The sequence below is a fragment of the Erythranthe guttata genome, chromosome 2 (assembly GCF_056151865.1).
Source record: "Erythranthe guttata isolate IM_541 chromosome 2, IM_541, whole genome shotgun sequence".
NCBI classification, from domain to species: domain Eukaryota; kingdom Viridiplantae; phylum Streptophyta; class Magnoliopsida; order Lamiales; family Phrymaceae; genus Erythranthe; species Erythranthe guttata.
Window position 1 is genome coordinate 2895250 of NC_142534.1, and position 14252 is coordinate 2909501.

Here is a 14252-nt window from a genome sequence, read left to right on the forward strand (position 1 = left end):
GGATCGGAATTAGCCTTTTCGGAATATTTTCAAAAAAAATCGGAAGTACAAAATCAATTCCAATTCCAATTCCAAAATTTTCGGAATCTAAAAATTCATTCCAATTCCAAAACGCCCGGAAATTTCGGAATTTCGGAAATTTTTCGGAAATGACATAAGTATTAAAATTTCGAAACTTCGCTGAAAATTTCATAATTTGCTAAAAATAAAAACATCCACGTCGATAAAAATAACTACTAAATTTCAATTCAAAAAATAAATAAAAATAAACGACATCATAATATCCAATAAAACTTCTAGCAAAAATTAAATAAACTCCTCGGCTTTGCACAAGAAATAATAAACGTAAAACTAGGATTTTACATAAAATAAACTAGGGTTTTTTTAGGTGACATGGCCCATAAAGAATAAATACAACTAAATAATGTAAAATAAGTATTATATATATATATATATATATATATATATATATATATATATATTACTCAAAGATGTATTTTCTGGAAAAAAATCGGAATTTTTTCGGAATTAATTTCGGAAATAATCGGATCGGAAATCGGAAATTCCAATTTTTTTTTATATAATTCCAATTCCATTCCAAAAAAATCGGAAAAAATCGGAAATCGGAATTTCGGAAATCGGAATGAAAAAAGTTGTTCCAAAATCGGAACTTTTCGGATCGGAACCGGCGGAAATCGGAATTTCCGTTCCAACTTGCACCCCTAGTTTTCCCTATTAAATTACAACTTCTTCGACCCTACATTTGATATTAAATTACAACTTCTTCGACCCTACATTCGATGATATGTATATAAATATGGGCGAATAAAAAAGGGTCATCATGTGGGACTTAAATGCATTTTGGTCCATAAAAAAAAACAGTCTCTCAATTAAACTCATCCCCATGTAGTTAGTCTAAAATACCCTCCATAATAGAATTTTATCAATTCCACCCATTATGCTCTAACTTCCTTAATATTACACATTGACCCCAGATTTACACAAATATATCACATTAACCCCCAAATTTTTTTTTTCAGAAAATATTTTTTTTTTCTGAAATGTTTTTTTTCGGCCAGATTCCGGCGTTGACATTTTTTTTTTTTTGAAAACTTTTTTTTACCTGAATTTTTTTTCCGGCCGGTCAACCACCGTTGACCGCTGGTCTCCGGTGTTGACTTTTTTTTTTTTAATTTTATTTTCTTAGAAAAAGATATTTTAATTAATATTACTGTCTTGGCTACTAAATTACTGTCCCCAACAGTAATTTAACTGTCTTAGACAATAATATTTATAATATTACTGTTCGGGAAAATAATGTGATGGGCCTTTTTGCCATTCGCCCTTATATTATTAAGTGGTAGTTTTATTAATTTCTAGTAATATATATTGTAAATGTTAATTTAAATTAGTGAATTCTTATTTGAAGATCATGGTGAGTGTGTGGTCTAATAATATTGAAATAGTAAAATTATAAAATGTGATATAATACATTGTTATGAATTCATCATCAAGTATTAGGAATCCAAAATAAAAATATGTAAATCAAATAACTATATTCACTAAAAAGTACAAATATAATAAAGTATTGAAAATTGAAATTTTCGAGTTTCGCCTATTTCGATCTGAAAATTTCGATTTTGAATAATAATTTTATCATGATTTTCAATTTGCACATCGCAATTGGGATATATATAGGAGATTACAATTTATGATCCGATGTCTATTTTCAAAATAATTGTTTTCTATATATGTATTACACGTGAATAAAAAATGAAATTTTCAAATTTCGACGTTATCCATCCAATTTGGGAATAGTTTTTGAAATTACGATATTATTTTTTCCAAATTATTTTAGAACATAATTGAAATTGGTATTTTTTTTGAAAAAAAAATCTTTTGAAAGAACTAATGTCGATCTGAATTGTGCGATTTCGCATTTGATATTGAAAAGAATATGATATGAATTATTGGTAATGAAAGAACTCGCAGTCAACCATATACACTCTTGTATAATAATTTGCAAACTATACGAGAGATGTAAACCACACTCGACTAACTATGTGTGACAAGGTGTACCTAACGACATTTGCTAGGGAATTCGAACCTTGAACATGATACAAATGAAAGGGGACGAATGTGGTGTTTGCAAATGATTATTTAAAAGCAGAAGTTAGTGATTGTGATTTAAGTTAGTTTTAAGTGCTTATTTCTAAAAGTTGAGGGTGTTTGCAAATATTTAGGAAAATGAACTATAATTGAAAAAGCAGGGTTAGGGGTGCTTTTAAAAAATAGCTTAAAGCAGATTATTTTAAGAGAAGCAAAAGCAAAAATTGATTTTGCAAACACCTAAAAACAGATTATGAGCAAAAAAAACCGCATAATCACTTTCAAAAAGCATTTACAAAGACCACCGAAGACAAGGAGCTATTGGGCGGCGGCATTTGTTTTCCTATTTTAAACCAACAACTACTAACCGGCAACTAAGTTCTCGGCTTTTATTAATTTCGAATTTTCGCGGTTGTTAATTGAAAGATAAACTTTCTACTTTTACTATTTAAAATTTCCAAAAGTCATTTTCTCCTCATTTTTTTCAAAAATATTCCTTATTATTTTCAAGATAATAGAAATGATATTTTTTTTACATAAATATAAATCTACTTTTACCTTCTCTTTTTCTTTTTTTCCTTCTAATATGAAAAATAGGTTTGAAATGAAATCAAAAAGGGATTCCGGCCTACTAAGAATCTACTGTTTGACTTGTTAAGATTAATTTTGGTCGGCAAACAAACTTCTAACCCCCAACCTTTTCTGCAATATAATTAATAAGGCGACAAACTGAGATAATATTAAATTACGAAAAAATGCTTCGTTGATAGGTAATTACAAATATCCCTCAATTATATATTGTATACGAAAAAATTCTTCTTTCAATAGGTAAATTTAATACTATAAAGTACGGCCTTCAATTAAGTACAGTATGCCGAACATCAATACCGTGTATCATACTGAATACCAAAATTCAACAGAGTATTTACCGAATTTTCGACTCACTTTAGCACGTACCAAATTTTGATTCAGCTACCCACGAAGTGAACACCAGTAGCAATTATAACGTGGAACCCGTGTACTTCTCTTGTGCATTCACGTTAAAAGAAAGAAGAAAAAAATAGCATTATTAACATCCCCAATAAAGGTGTGTGGTTATCTACCTCTCTCAACTAAATATCCACACACACACACTACCGTTTTACCTATATATAGTACCCCAATATTCTCGCATTCTACACCCAAATCAAAATTTGCAATACAACTCCTCTCTCTCTCTCTCTCTCTCTCTCTCTCTCTCTCTCTCTCTCTCTCTCTCTCTCTCTCTCTCTCTCTCTCTTCTTTCTCTCTATCTCATCCACACACACAGAAACAGTGATCAGTACACGAATAAGCATAAAAATGGCAGCCACAGCTAATTCTCATATAATTAGTTCCACCACTGAAAATTCATTCGTTAAATCTCTGGCCGAATCTTCCGCACTCAAATCCATCCCTACCGAATTCACTTTCTCCCATGATTACAGATGCTCAAACCCTAATTCTCTCCCCACCGTTGATTTCTCCCTTCTCATCTCCCCCGATCCCGATCAACGCTCCAAAACTCTCCACGAACTCGCCGGAGCTTGTGAACAATGGGGATTCTTTATTGTAAGCACGCGCGCGCGCACACACACGCGCACATATATTAATGTATGTAGAATTGATGTGTGTATAATGATATATATACGTGTACATTTTGATTTGCTGCAGCTGGTGAACCATGGTATACCGGAGAGTGTGCTGAAAGGTGCGATAGCGGCGAGTTTGGAGTATTTTGATTTGCCGGCGGAGGAGAAGCGGCGGTACGAGGCGAAGAGTCCGTCGGATCCGATCAAATCTGGAAGCGGAAGCGTGATCAATACTAACAACCACAGGATTCACCTGTGGAGGGATTACGTCAAGTCCTATGTTCACCCTCAATTCCACTGTCCAGATCAACCCACTAATTTAAGGTATATTAATATTATTAAATATTAATAATATTATAATAATAAGACGGCAAATTGCACTTTGCCCCCTCAAAAGATTTTTTTTTTTTTTGCAATTTCTCACCTTAAAATACAAAAATGATACTGTCATCCTTTGAAATATACAATTAGGTGCACTATGCCCCAAATGTGTACTTCCGGTTTAATTCTCGTCGAATTAAAGATGAATATGTCATTTTACTTTTTCCGCTTGAAAATCCTCTTTCCAGAGTTACTTAGGGTTCGTAAATTAACAAAATTTTGTTATCAATTTGATGAAATTCACTTTCAAATTAGACGAAATTCTCTTTCAAATTTGACAAAATATGTTCATTGTTCTTCATAATCATCGTAAGATGGGGTGAAAGAAAAGTTAAATGACATTTAAAGCATTAAAAGACGAAATTAACTTTCCATTTTACTCAAATTCGACAAGAATTAGACCGCAAACACATTTAGGCAAAATGCACCGAGTTGTATATTTTGATGGGGGACAATCTCGTTTTTGTATTTTGAAGGGGGAAAGTGCAAAAAAGGATTCTTTTGAGGGGGCAAAAGGCAATTTGGCCTAATAATAATAATATAGGGTAAATTACACCCACACCCTCTGAGGTAAAGTTAAATAACTTTAAGGTCCCTGTGGTATCGATAATTACACTCACCCCCTAAAATATAGCGGACTATTACTTTTAGCTAGTGGTGAAGACAAGGGGACTCATAGCTCTTTGTTGTCTCCATCACTTCCTGAAACTAATAGTCTGTTAGAACTCTATCGGAATAACGTATCCAATGCATTATCACTAGAGTTTCTAACTATGTTTCAGGGGAGTGAGTGTAATTATCAATACCACTAGGACCTTAAAGTGATTTAAGCATACTCAGGGGTGTTGGTGTAATTTACCCAATAATATATTATTATTGTTATTAATAATTAATCTACTACTACTCTAACAGGGACACCGTATATGAATTTTCTGAAAAGAGTCGAAAAGTGGCAAGAACATTGCTGCAGGGGATCGGAGAAAACCTAGGCCTGGAAAAGGGGTACATTGATGAAGCTTTGAAGCTCGACACGTGTTTTCAGCTATACGCGGCGAACTACTACCCGCCTTGCCCTCAGCCCGATCAAGCGATCGGAATTCCGCCACACACCGATCACGGGCTTTTGACTTTTTTGATACATAATGGAGTCGCCGGTCTGCAGATACAACACAATGGAGAATGGTTCGACACTAATTCCCCTCCTAATTCCATTCTCGTTAACACCGCCGATCATCTTGAGGTAAATTAATTAATTCATTAATCTAACTTCATTTTTTTTATTATTGTTTTATACAATGTACTATGATGGAAACCGGATGCATGAATTAAAATTAGCACTTCCGAATTTTTTTTCTTTTTTCGAGAAGTGAAAAAATGAATTTCAAATCTGTTAAAAAGAATCGGAAATTGGAATAAAAAACTTGTTTCAAAATAGGAAATCTTCAAATCGGAATCGGTTGAATTCGGAGAATTTCAAATTGGTAGTCACCTAAAATACAATATCGACATTAGTATCTAATTAATTTTTGGAACAAAAACAAAATGAATTTTTTTGGATTTTCTTCCGGAAATTAGAATCGATTTCACATATATTCCAATTCTAGTCCAAAAGATTTCGGAAAAATTGGATATTCAGAGTTCGGACAAAAAATTGGAAAATCCATTCCAATTTTGCACCACTAAAAATGGACTATACTTTCAAGGTGGTAAAATCGAGTACTTTTGAGGAGTCAAGAAATCGTAACGAAAAAAAAAAAGGCATCATTTTGGACTTCTACGCGTAAAAAGTAATATATTTTTATCCATTTTGCTTCGTTTACTAGATATTTAGCAACGGGAGATACAAGAGTGTGAAACACAGAGCGGTGGTGAATACTGAAGCGACAAGGATATCGGTCGTTCTGTCAAACGGTGCAGCACCGGATGCGGTTGTGGGCCCGGCCCGGGAGCTGGTTGAAAGAGATGGCCGTGCATTTTACCACTCCATGAAATTTATCGACTATGTCGAAACTATGTCCAGCAATCTTCGTATGGGTAAAACCTGTTTGGATTGCATCAAAATCCAGGACGAGTAACGAGTCTGTTGAATCTGAATTATTTATCACCATTGTTATCAGGATTCTTATGATATATAATTATAATTTTCGCTATATATATGTTTAATTTAATTAGCACAAGCTGGAGTTTATTCACTGGGGTGTAATGTATTAAGTGATATATAATTATATGTATAATTGTACGTTCCTTTTTATATTTAAAGAAAAAAAATAATCAGAATTTATGTCACTTAATTAAAGTAAAATTTATTAAAGACAACGTGCAGTCAAACTTATGCGACATCCGGTGAAGTATTCATCATCGTATATGGTTATTTTTTATTGTTCATTTAGACGAATCAATATCGATGTGTGCGTTTTTATGTAAAGATATATCGGGTTTATTTTACCCACAAACTAAAGCCACAAACATGTAATAATTACTGAAGTTGTAGGACTAATGTGTTCCTTTCCCCTATTTTAACTAGTAGTTTTCATCATTAAATTTGATTATTAATTACATATACTATATTTTATTTCCTTATTTAAAATTATTATGTGTTTATATTCAAAATAGTATGTTACACATAAAGTATTAGGGTCCATTTGGATGGAGGGATTTGGGGAGGGATTTGATTTGGGGAATGGATTTGAAATGACTCCAATTTTGGAGTCATTTGAAATCCATTACTATTGCTCCAAAATCAACTAAAAAGGAGGGGTGGGGATTTGAAATCCATCTCCAAATCCCTCAATCCAAACAAGTCCGAGGGATTTGTTATTATGGATTTGAAATCCCTCCCCCAAATCCCTCCATCCAAATGCACCCTTATTGTTTATTTGAAAACAAAAAACCATGTATAAAAGAGAATTTTTCTTTTTACTTTTCATAAAAGAGTATCGTGTTATATAGAAACCTAACTCAAGTATCACAATTGTCAGGATGGCCGAGTGGTCTAAGGCGCCAGACTCAAGTTCTGGTCTTCGAGAGAGGGCGTTGGTTCAAATCCCACTTCTGACAAATTCTTTTTTTTTTTCATTTTCCCCCAACTTTTTTTATTTTCACTTTCCCCACAATTATTTTTATTTTCACTTTCCCCCCAATTGTTCTTTTATTTTTATTTTCCCCCCATAAATAATTTTATTTTCACTTTCCCCCCAATTATTTTATATTTTTATTTTCCCCCCATAAATAATTTTATTTTCACTTTCCCCCCAATTGTTTTTTTATTTTCATTTTCCCCAAATGTATTTATTTTATTTTCATTTTACCTCAAAATTATACTTGTGTCAATTTTACAATACGAACACACAGTCAGAAATCCAGCATCAATGGCCGCCCGCTCCTTCTTCCTCACTCTCACTCGGTAAATATCTCCCATTTTACTTTATTTTGTTTTCCTTTCATCGTCAATTATCCATTTTCCTCCCCAATTTTTGGAGAACTTTTGATTAGGGTTCTTCGCATCTGCAGGAATGCACGAAAGGGCAATAAAACTCCGTTCAGATCCATTTCTTCAAGCAACGAAGCTGTTAGACAAGATCAAATCGCGATAACACATGAAGTAATGGCGGATGATTTTGCAGAAGATGAAAACGATGATTTGAAGAGCAGAATATTCCGGCTAAGGCTCCCAAAGAGAAGTGTGAGTAATGTTTTACAGAAATGGGTCAACGAAGGCCACCAAATTACCGTTTCTGACCTCCGTACCATCTCCAAAGACCTCCGCAGATCCCATCGCTACAAGCACGCCCTTGAGGTATGTAAATGTTTCCTCCTTTATTTTTTTTTTTCTTTTAAATAATAAATTATCTAATTTATTCGTTATTTCGTTTGTTTCATGGATTTGAGATGGTTCCTTTTTCATTTTTGCACAATATTTTTTTGTTTTTTTTTTGTTCTTGCTTGATTTAATGCTCTGCGTTTGAAAAGAAGGAGGCCCATCTTCAATTTGTGATTAGTTGCATGAATTTCCATTATTTATGAGGGGTTTGGTAATAGCATGATTAACGATTATATCGTTTCATTGTGAATTTTTGTATAATAAACGGGCCAAGAAAAGTTTGAATCTGGTTCTTGGTTCTCCGGTTTCACTTTGTATCAAGTAAAATATTACAATGATCAATGATGTCCTGGCTTTTGTAAAATATTAGTTGCTTTAGCCGGTCAATTTGAGCATGTGCAGTGAACTAATGGTGAAACGTCTCTTGTTGATCTTCTCTCTTTACATCAGAGGGTGTTTCGTGAGGGTCATCGTTCCAATAAATTAATATCGATAAAATATTTGAAAACCTTGTAAGTTTTCAGAGCTGGTTGCTAAAATGCTTTCCGGAATAGATACTAAACAAAAAAGTGAGTAGCTCCCAACTATTTCAACCCATTATTTTTAAGATAAAGCTACGTTCTTGAGAAACTTGAAAAAACCTCGTGTAGATTTACTTGTTCTAGAGGTTGTTATTATGAGACGATTCCTTTAAACTTAGTTAAACAACCCTCCTGTCTGGCTCGGCACTAGTTTTCTCGATGGGCTTCAAAGTTTGCAGGCAGCAAAATAAAGAAGAGTTCATCTTTAATGGAATAGTTTTTGTTTTTTCATTTTCGGAATTTTTTTTGGGACCATGGATGTAAGAAATGTTAGCATAATCTTGAAAAGTAGATGTCTCATTCAAAATTAACATATTGAGATATTAACTTTTTAAACTACTTTCATAAATTCGCAGATATCAGAATGGATGATTAGTCACGAAGAGTACAAACTATCCGACTCCGACTACGCAGTCCGAATCAACTTGATGACCCAAGTTTTCGGAATCGATGCTGCCGAACGCTACTTCGAATCTCTCCCATCTTCCGAAAAAACGAGTGAAACATACACCGCTCTCCTCCACTCATACGCCGCTCTAAAGCACATTGATAAAGCAGAGGAACTCTACGAGAGAATCCAAAAGGCCAATCTTTCTCTAACCGCCATCACTTACAACGAGCTAATGACATTGTACATATCTGTCGGACAGCTGGAAAAAGTACCCTCAGTAATCGAAGAAATGAAACGGCAAAACGTGAAACGGGATCTTTTCACGTACAATCTGTGGGTGAGTTCCTGCGCTGCATCTCTAAATATAGACGAGGCAATGAGAGTTCTTGATGAGATGAGCCTCGATTTAGGGTGTGATGAGAGTTGGATTAGATATTCGAAACTTGCTAGAATATATATCTGCTGTAATCAGATGGTGAATTCGGATAACGGGTGTTTGGTGGAGAGCGAGAAAGGTTCTGTTACACAGAGAGAGTTGATATCGTACGACTTTCTTGTTGTGCTGTACGGGGGTTTGGGGGACAAGGAGAAGCTTGACCAGATATGGAAGTCGTTGAGGATGACTAGGCAGAAGATGATTGGACGGAACTATGTATGCGTGATTTCTTCGTATTTAATAAACGGGTGTTTGAAAGAGGTTGGAGAAATAATCGAGCAATGGAAGCAATCTGCTACTTCGGAGTTTGATGAATCGTTGTGTAAGAAACTTGTGGATGCGTTTGAGGAAGTTGGGATGAAGGATGAGGCGGTTAGTTTCGGTATGGTATTAAGTGAGAAGGGGTGTGATTTGGTCGGATAATTTATATGAAGGTGGTGGCGTTGGTGTTTCTCTGGGTGTTTGTACTGTGTTACTGCTCAATTTTGGGGGCAGATTTTGGATTTACAAAAGTGGAGGGAGTAACGAATAATTCTTCTCTTAATGATATCATTAATTTTTTGTGAGATCTGGCATGATTTCATTACTTATATCAACCTATTGTAGCACAAAAACTTCAACTTCATAATTGTTCGGCGATTCGGATACATTTTGTGTCCGACACTCGAGGACAACTGTCAGACACTTTATGGTCTATTTTTCTAATTTCTAAAAAATTAGAAACATGTATGAATAATAAATTTTCAAATATTTTTGTTACTTCCTAAATTATTTATATGTTTTAATGATCAATTGCAGATAAATAATTGATAGTAAAATTATTTTAAATATATTTATATGAAAATATATAAAAAGAATTATATATAAAAAACTTATATGTTTTTATATAACATATTTATAAGGGTTAATAGCATTTCGCCACCTGGACTTTGCCCGTTTTTGCACTTTGCCACCTTAACTAAAAAAAGTCCACCCAAACTCAGTTTTTTGACGCACATAACCACCTAAGGGGAATATTCTGGCGAATATTCTCATTTTTCAACGCACGCGCGATGCACATGTGAAAGTCCTACGATTTTTTCGTCTTTTTACCTGAAAGTATCACAAGGGGGTGAAATTGAAAGTACCAGAGACTCAATTGAACTTAATTTGAAACTTTCACAAATTTGAAATTAATTGACCCGAGTCGGGTCGGGTCACGGCGGCGGAGGCCGAATCTTCTAGTGTTGAGTCGTCAGCTGAAGCTTCCTCTTTCACCTCCTCGAAGCGGTGGAGGGATATTTTCAGGAAAAATGACAAGAAAGATGTAATTAGTGTTAGAGAGAAGGATGTAATTATTAGTGTTACTGCGGCGGAGGCGGAAAAGGGTGTTTTTATCCCATGGAAGATGAAGCCACAAAGCTTCAATTAATTTCAAATTTGTTAAAGTTTCAAATTAAGTTCAATTGAGTCCCTGTTACTTTCAATTTCACCCTCTTATGATATTTTGAGGTGAAAAGACGAAAAAACCCTTGTACTTTCGCATGTGCATCGCGCGTGGGTTGAAAAATGAGAATATTCGTCGAAATATTCCCCTTAGGTGGTTATGTGCGTCAAAAAACTGAGTTTTGGTGGGCACTTGCAACTTTTTCTAGTTAAGGTGGCAAAGTGCAAAAACGGGCAAAGTCCAGGTGGCGAAATGCTATTAACCCTATTTATAAATATACACTTGTACTTTTCATGAATACGTTTCTATGCAAAAACTCTTATACTGTTTAAGGATACGTCAATGCTATTCCTAATTCAATCTTGGTCAACACTGCTGATCAACTTGAGGTAATAAAAAAGTAATAATAATAATAATAATAAATAATAAATTATGTTGTTCTTGTCTATTATTCATAATCACACACGAGTGTTCTTGTCTATTTTATTTCTTCAGATATTTAGCAATGGAAAGTATAAGGTGTTTCGCATAGAGTGGTGACTGGTGGTGAATAATGAAAAGACGAGGATTTCAATTGCGATGGCCAACGGTCCGTCGGGAGACACGGTTGTGGGCCCCGCTCGGAAGCTTCTGGAAAAACGACGGTGTGTTTCATCGTACGCTCCGATGAAGTACAAGGATTATAAATTGTCACAACAGAGTAACCAACTCAAGTGCAAGCTTCCATCTGGTACTATTTCAAAGAACCATATCTAATGTAGCATGTTATGTATTTAAAAAAAATAAAAAATAAAAATACTTTTGTTTCGTCGTTGTTAAATGATCATGATCGCTTCGTCTAAAAGTTTAGGATGAGTTCTTTTTAATATGTTCAACTCTAGCGCGTCGATCACGTGCTTTCCTGTAAATAGGGTGACCGTAATTGGTAGGGCAATTGTTTAAAAAATCTCAAGTCTCGATACCATAAAATCGAGATCACGGTTTGAAAAAAAATTAAAATCTCAATACCATAACATATGGTATTCAGTCTCGACATAACTAAATAATTTAAGAAACAAACAAAAAGTCTGATCAGACACAAAATGAAAGATAAATAGATATGATCGATGAATTGATCAATTATTAGTACCGGGATAAACGAGCGGAGCTATGTGTCGAACGAAGTCGACGGAGTGAACCACATTGGTGGCGGCTCGATCCTTTTGATCTTATCCGCTCCAGAGGCGGCACGTGGGAGGCGAAGGTTGGCGGAGAAAGTCCTTTCCTCAATGGGATAATTATAGCACGGGGCGAAATCCCGTTTTGCGTAATCAAACACTCCAATATCATGTCCACCGATTTCCGAATCTTCATCCAAATAATCGGGAGTATATTCCTTTGCATCCGTGAAGTAAATGGAATCTGGATTAATTCCATTTCCTCCTTGGATAGCGAACCCATGGTTGATGCCGATAAACATGGCCAACCCGTTTAACGAACTCTCCATGTACCTCAATTCCCGTTTCTCGATGTCGATTTCGTAGACATCGAAAGATATAGTGTTGTAAGGAAAACCTGGGGGCACGGGGGTATGGTAGTGAGCCGGCTTTCGATCGGCGACGTATCGACGGACGAGAAAGAGTTGATCAGTCTGCTCGCAGACGACGAGGTATTTCACGGAGTCGAACATCTCTTTGAGTTCGCACTCGTCCAATTTCCCGACCGAGCCCCACGGGTGGTTCTCGTCGTCGTCGTCCGGTTTCAAGAAGTCGAGCGGGATCATCTTCGGAGGGGAACGCGGGTCCCGCAGATCCCAAGCCTCGATTTCCGCGTACTGCGTGACGCAGAAGAAGAGTTTGCGCTTGGCCGAGTAGACAAAGTCCTGGTATTCCCTCTTGAAAGTCTTGTCGTCGAGCTCGAAGTACGGTTTTCCGATCGGGGTCCACTCGGTGTCGCCACTGCCACCGGCGCGGCGGGAGAGGCGGCAGAAAGCTAGCCTTTCGTTGTCGTCGTAGCTAATCATAGCGATGCAGTCGTCTTCTTCATCAACGTCGTCGGGGGAGCGCGATAGGATGAGCTTGCTCGTATAGAAATTGTAATCTGGATAAATTGTTTCCACCGGTAAGGACTGAATGGACGGCAGGTATATACGGCGGCGCGTGAGGGGATTGCATATAAACTGTTCGTCTTCGTAGTGACTGTAAGCTAACCAACCGTGTGAAGATCCGACGTAATTTATCAATGGCAAGCTCGATGGTTGCGTGTTGCTGTTGATTTTGACGACTCGGTTCTCTGCAAGCATGTAGAAATTGAAATACATTTCTTTTTCGAGAGAAGGTGGCAGCACCAACCATGGCGAAGGCGGCGAAGGCGGACTTCTGGGCGGTGACACGTCGTCGTCGGCACCACCACCATCTCGAACGGCGGCAGTGGTGATTATATTCAGATTCTCTTTACGAGAAAACCGGATTGATGAAGGGCCGAAATTCTGTTTACGAGAAAACCGAATTGAAGAACCGAATCGGAAACTCGGAGACGCCCAATTTGCAGACCCGGAATCTGCAACTCTCTGGTGAACGAAACCGGCTGTAGACGAAGCCATTAATTAATTTCGTTTTGGTTTTGTATTTTACTATCTTATATATATATATATATATATATAACCCTACGATTTATGTAGCCCTAATTTGGTGTCTTCCGTGATTTGTTTTTTCCCTTTTTTTTCATGATTTGTTTTTTTCCCTTTTTTTTCTCAACAAAAATAAATATGTGTTTATCATAATATATAGGAGATTTAGTAAGATTCGTAAAGGATAATTGTTGAATTAAAAAAAAAAGATTTATTAAAAAATATATCGCAAAAAACCCGGTGATATTTGATAAGGGTGCTAATTTGAAACTACTTTAAATCTTTAATTATTAGAATTAGAATTAGCCTTCAAACAGTTATTTTGATCTTTTATTATTATTATTATTATTATTATTATTATTTTAATTACTTTATATATATATATATATATATATATATATATATATATATATATATATTGTTTTTTTTTCTTAATCAAATTTCTTGAATTAGCTTTATATATATATATATATATATATATATATATATATATATATATATATATATATATATATATATATATATATATATATATATAACATATGTTAACATAGTTACAAATAAAATAAAATAATGTGTCAATAGAGAGTAGAATTAAAATAAAAAAAAAATTAGAAACCAAATTTAATATGTCTAAATTATCAGATAAAATTTAATTATTTACTTGTACCACATCAAGGCGATTCAATTAATTCAAAATAATAATTGGAAAAGGACAAAAAATCAGTATAACCATAACAATTACAATAGTTAAATCATGTTTAAATAATAATAATAATAAAAAGAAAAGGACATAAAAGAAAAACAAGTTAAAAAAATCAAATGCACACTCTCGCGGCGACTACTCCTAACCTAGAGTAGTTAATCAATTCCTAATTTAATGGAGGGTT

The 14252-nt window shown here is 35.0% G+C and overlaps 2 protein-coding genes and 1 non-coding gene across 4 annotated transcripts; all 3 read left to right on the forward strand.

Moving 5' to 3' along the window:
- The first annotated feature begins 3244 nt into the window (after positions 1-3244).
- On the forward strand, positions 3245-11309 carry LOC105949558 (2-oxoglutarate-dependent dioxygenase 19). Of its 2 annotated transcripts, none has more exons than XM_012972857.2 (4): positions 3245-3699; positions 3802-4043; positions 5013-5340; positions 5924-6277. In XM_012972857.2, the coding sequence occupies exons 1-4, from the start codon at positions 3451-3453 to the stop codon at positions 6173-6175; spliced, it is 1071 nt and encodes a 356-aa protein (XP_012828311.2). In that variant the 5' UTR covers positions 3245-3450; the 3' UTR covers positions 6176-6277. The 2 variants fall into 2 exon arrangements, with proteins under 2 accessions (XP_012828311.2, XP_088680734.1); XM_088824608.1 differs by lacking the exon at positions 5924-6277 and adding an exon at positions 11250-11309 and having other exon boundaries at positions 3294-3699.
- TRNAL-CAA (transfer RNA leucine (anticodon CAA)) lies at positions 7074-7157 on the forward strand. Its single transcript has one exon. It is a non-coding gene; the product is annotated as a tRNA-Leu (tRNA).
- Positions 7369-10096, forward strand: LOC105949556 (Tetratricopeptide repeat (TPR)-like superfamily protein). The gene is made up of 3 exons (XM_012972855.2): positions 7369-7503; positions 7611-7896; positions 8858-10096. The coding sequence occupies exons 1-3, from the start codon at positions 7469-7471 to the stop codon at positions 9749-9751; spliced, it is 1215 nt and encodes a 404-aa protein (XP_012828309.2). The 5' UTR covers positions 7369-7468; the 3' UTR covers positions 9752-10096.
- Positions 11310-14252: the final 2943 nt, after the last annotated feature.

Coding starts and splice junctions, on each gene's coding strand:
- LOC105949558 (XM_012972857.2), top strand. CDS start 3,451: ATGGCAGCCACAGCTAATTCTCATATAATTAGTTCCACCACTGAAAAT. Junction 3,700..3,801: donor AACAATGGGGATTCTTTATT/GTAAGCACGCGC, acceptor GATTTGCTGCAG/CTGGTGAACCATGGTATACC. Junction 5,341..5,923: donor ACACCGCCGATCATCTTGAG/GTAAATTAATTA, acceptor TTCGTTTACTAG/ATATTTAGCAACGGGAGATA.
- LOC105949556 (XM_012972855.2), top strand. CDS start 7,469: ATGGCCGCCCGCTCCTTCTTCCTCACTCTCACTCG. Junction 7,504..7,610: donor TTCTTCCTCACTCTCACTCG/GTAAATATCTCC, acceptor TCGCATCTGCAG/GAATGCACGAAAGGGCAATA. Junction 7,897..8,857: donor GCTACAAGCACGCCCTTGAG/GTATGTAAATGT, acceptor ATAAATTCGCAG/ATATCAGAATGGATGATTAG.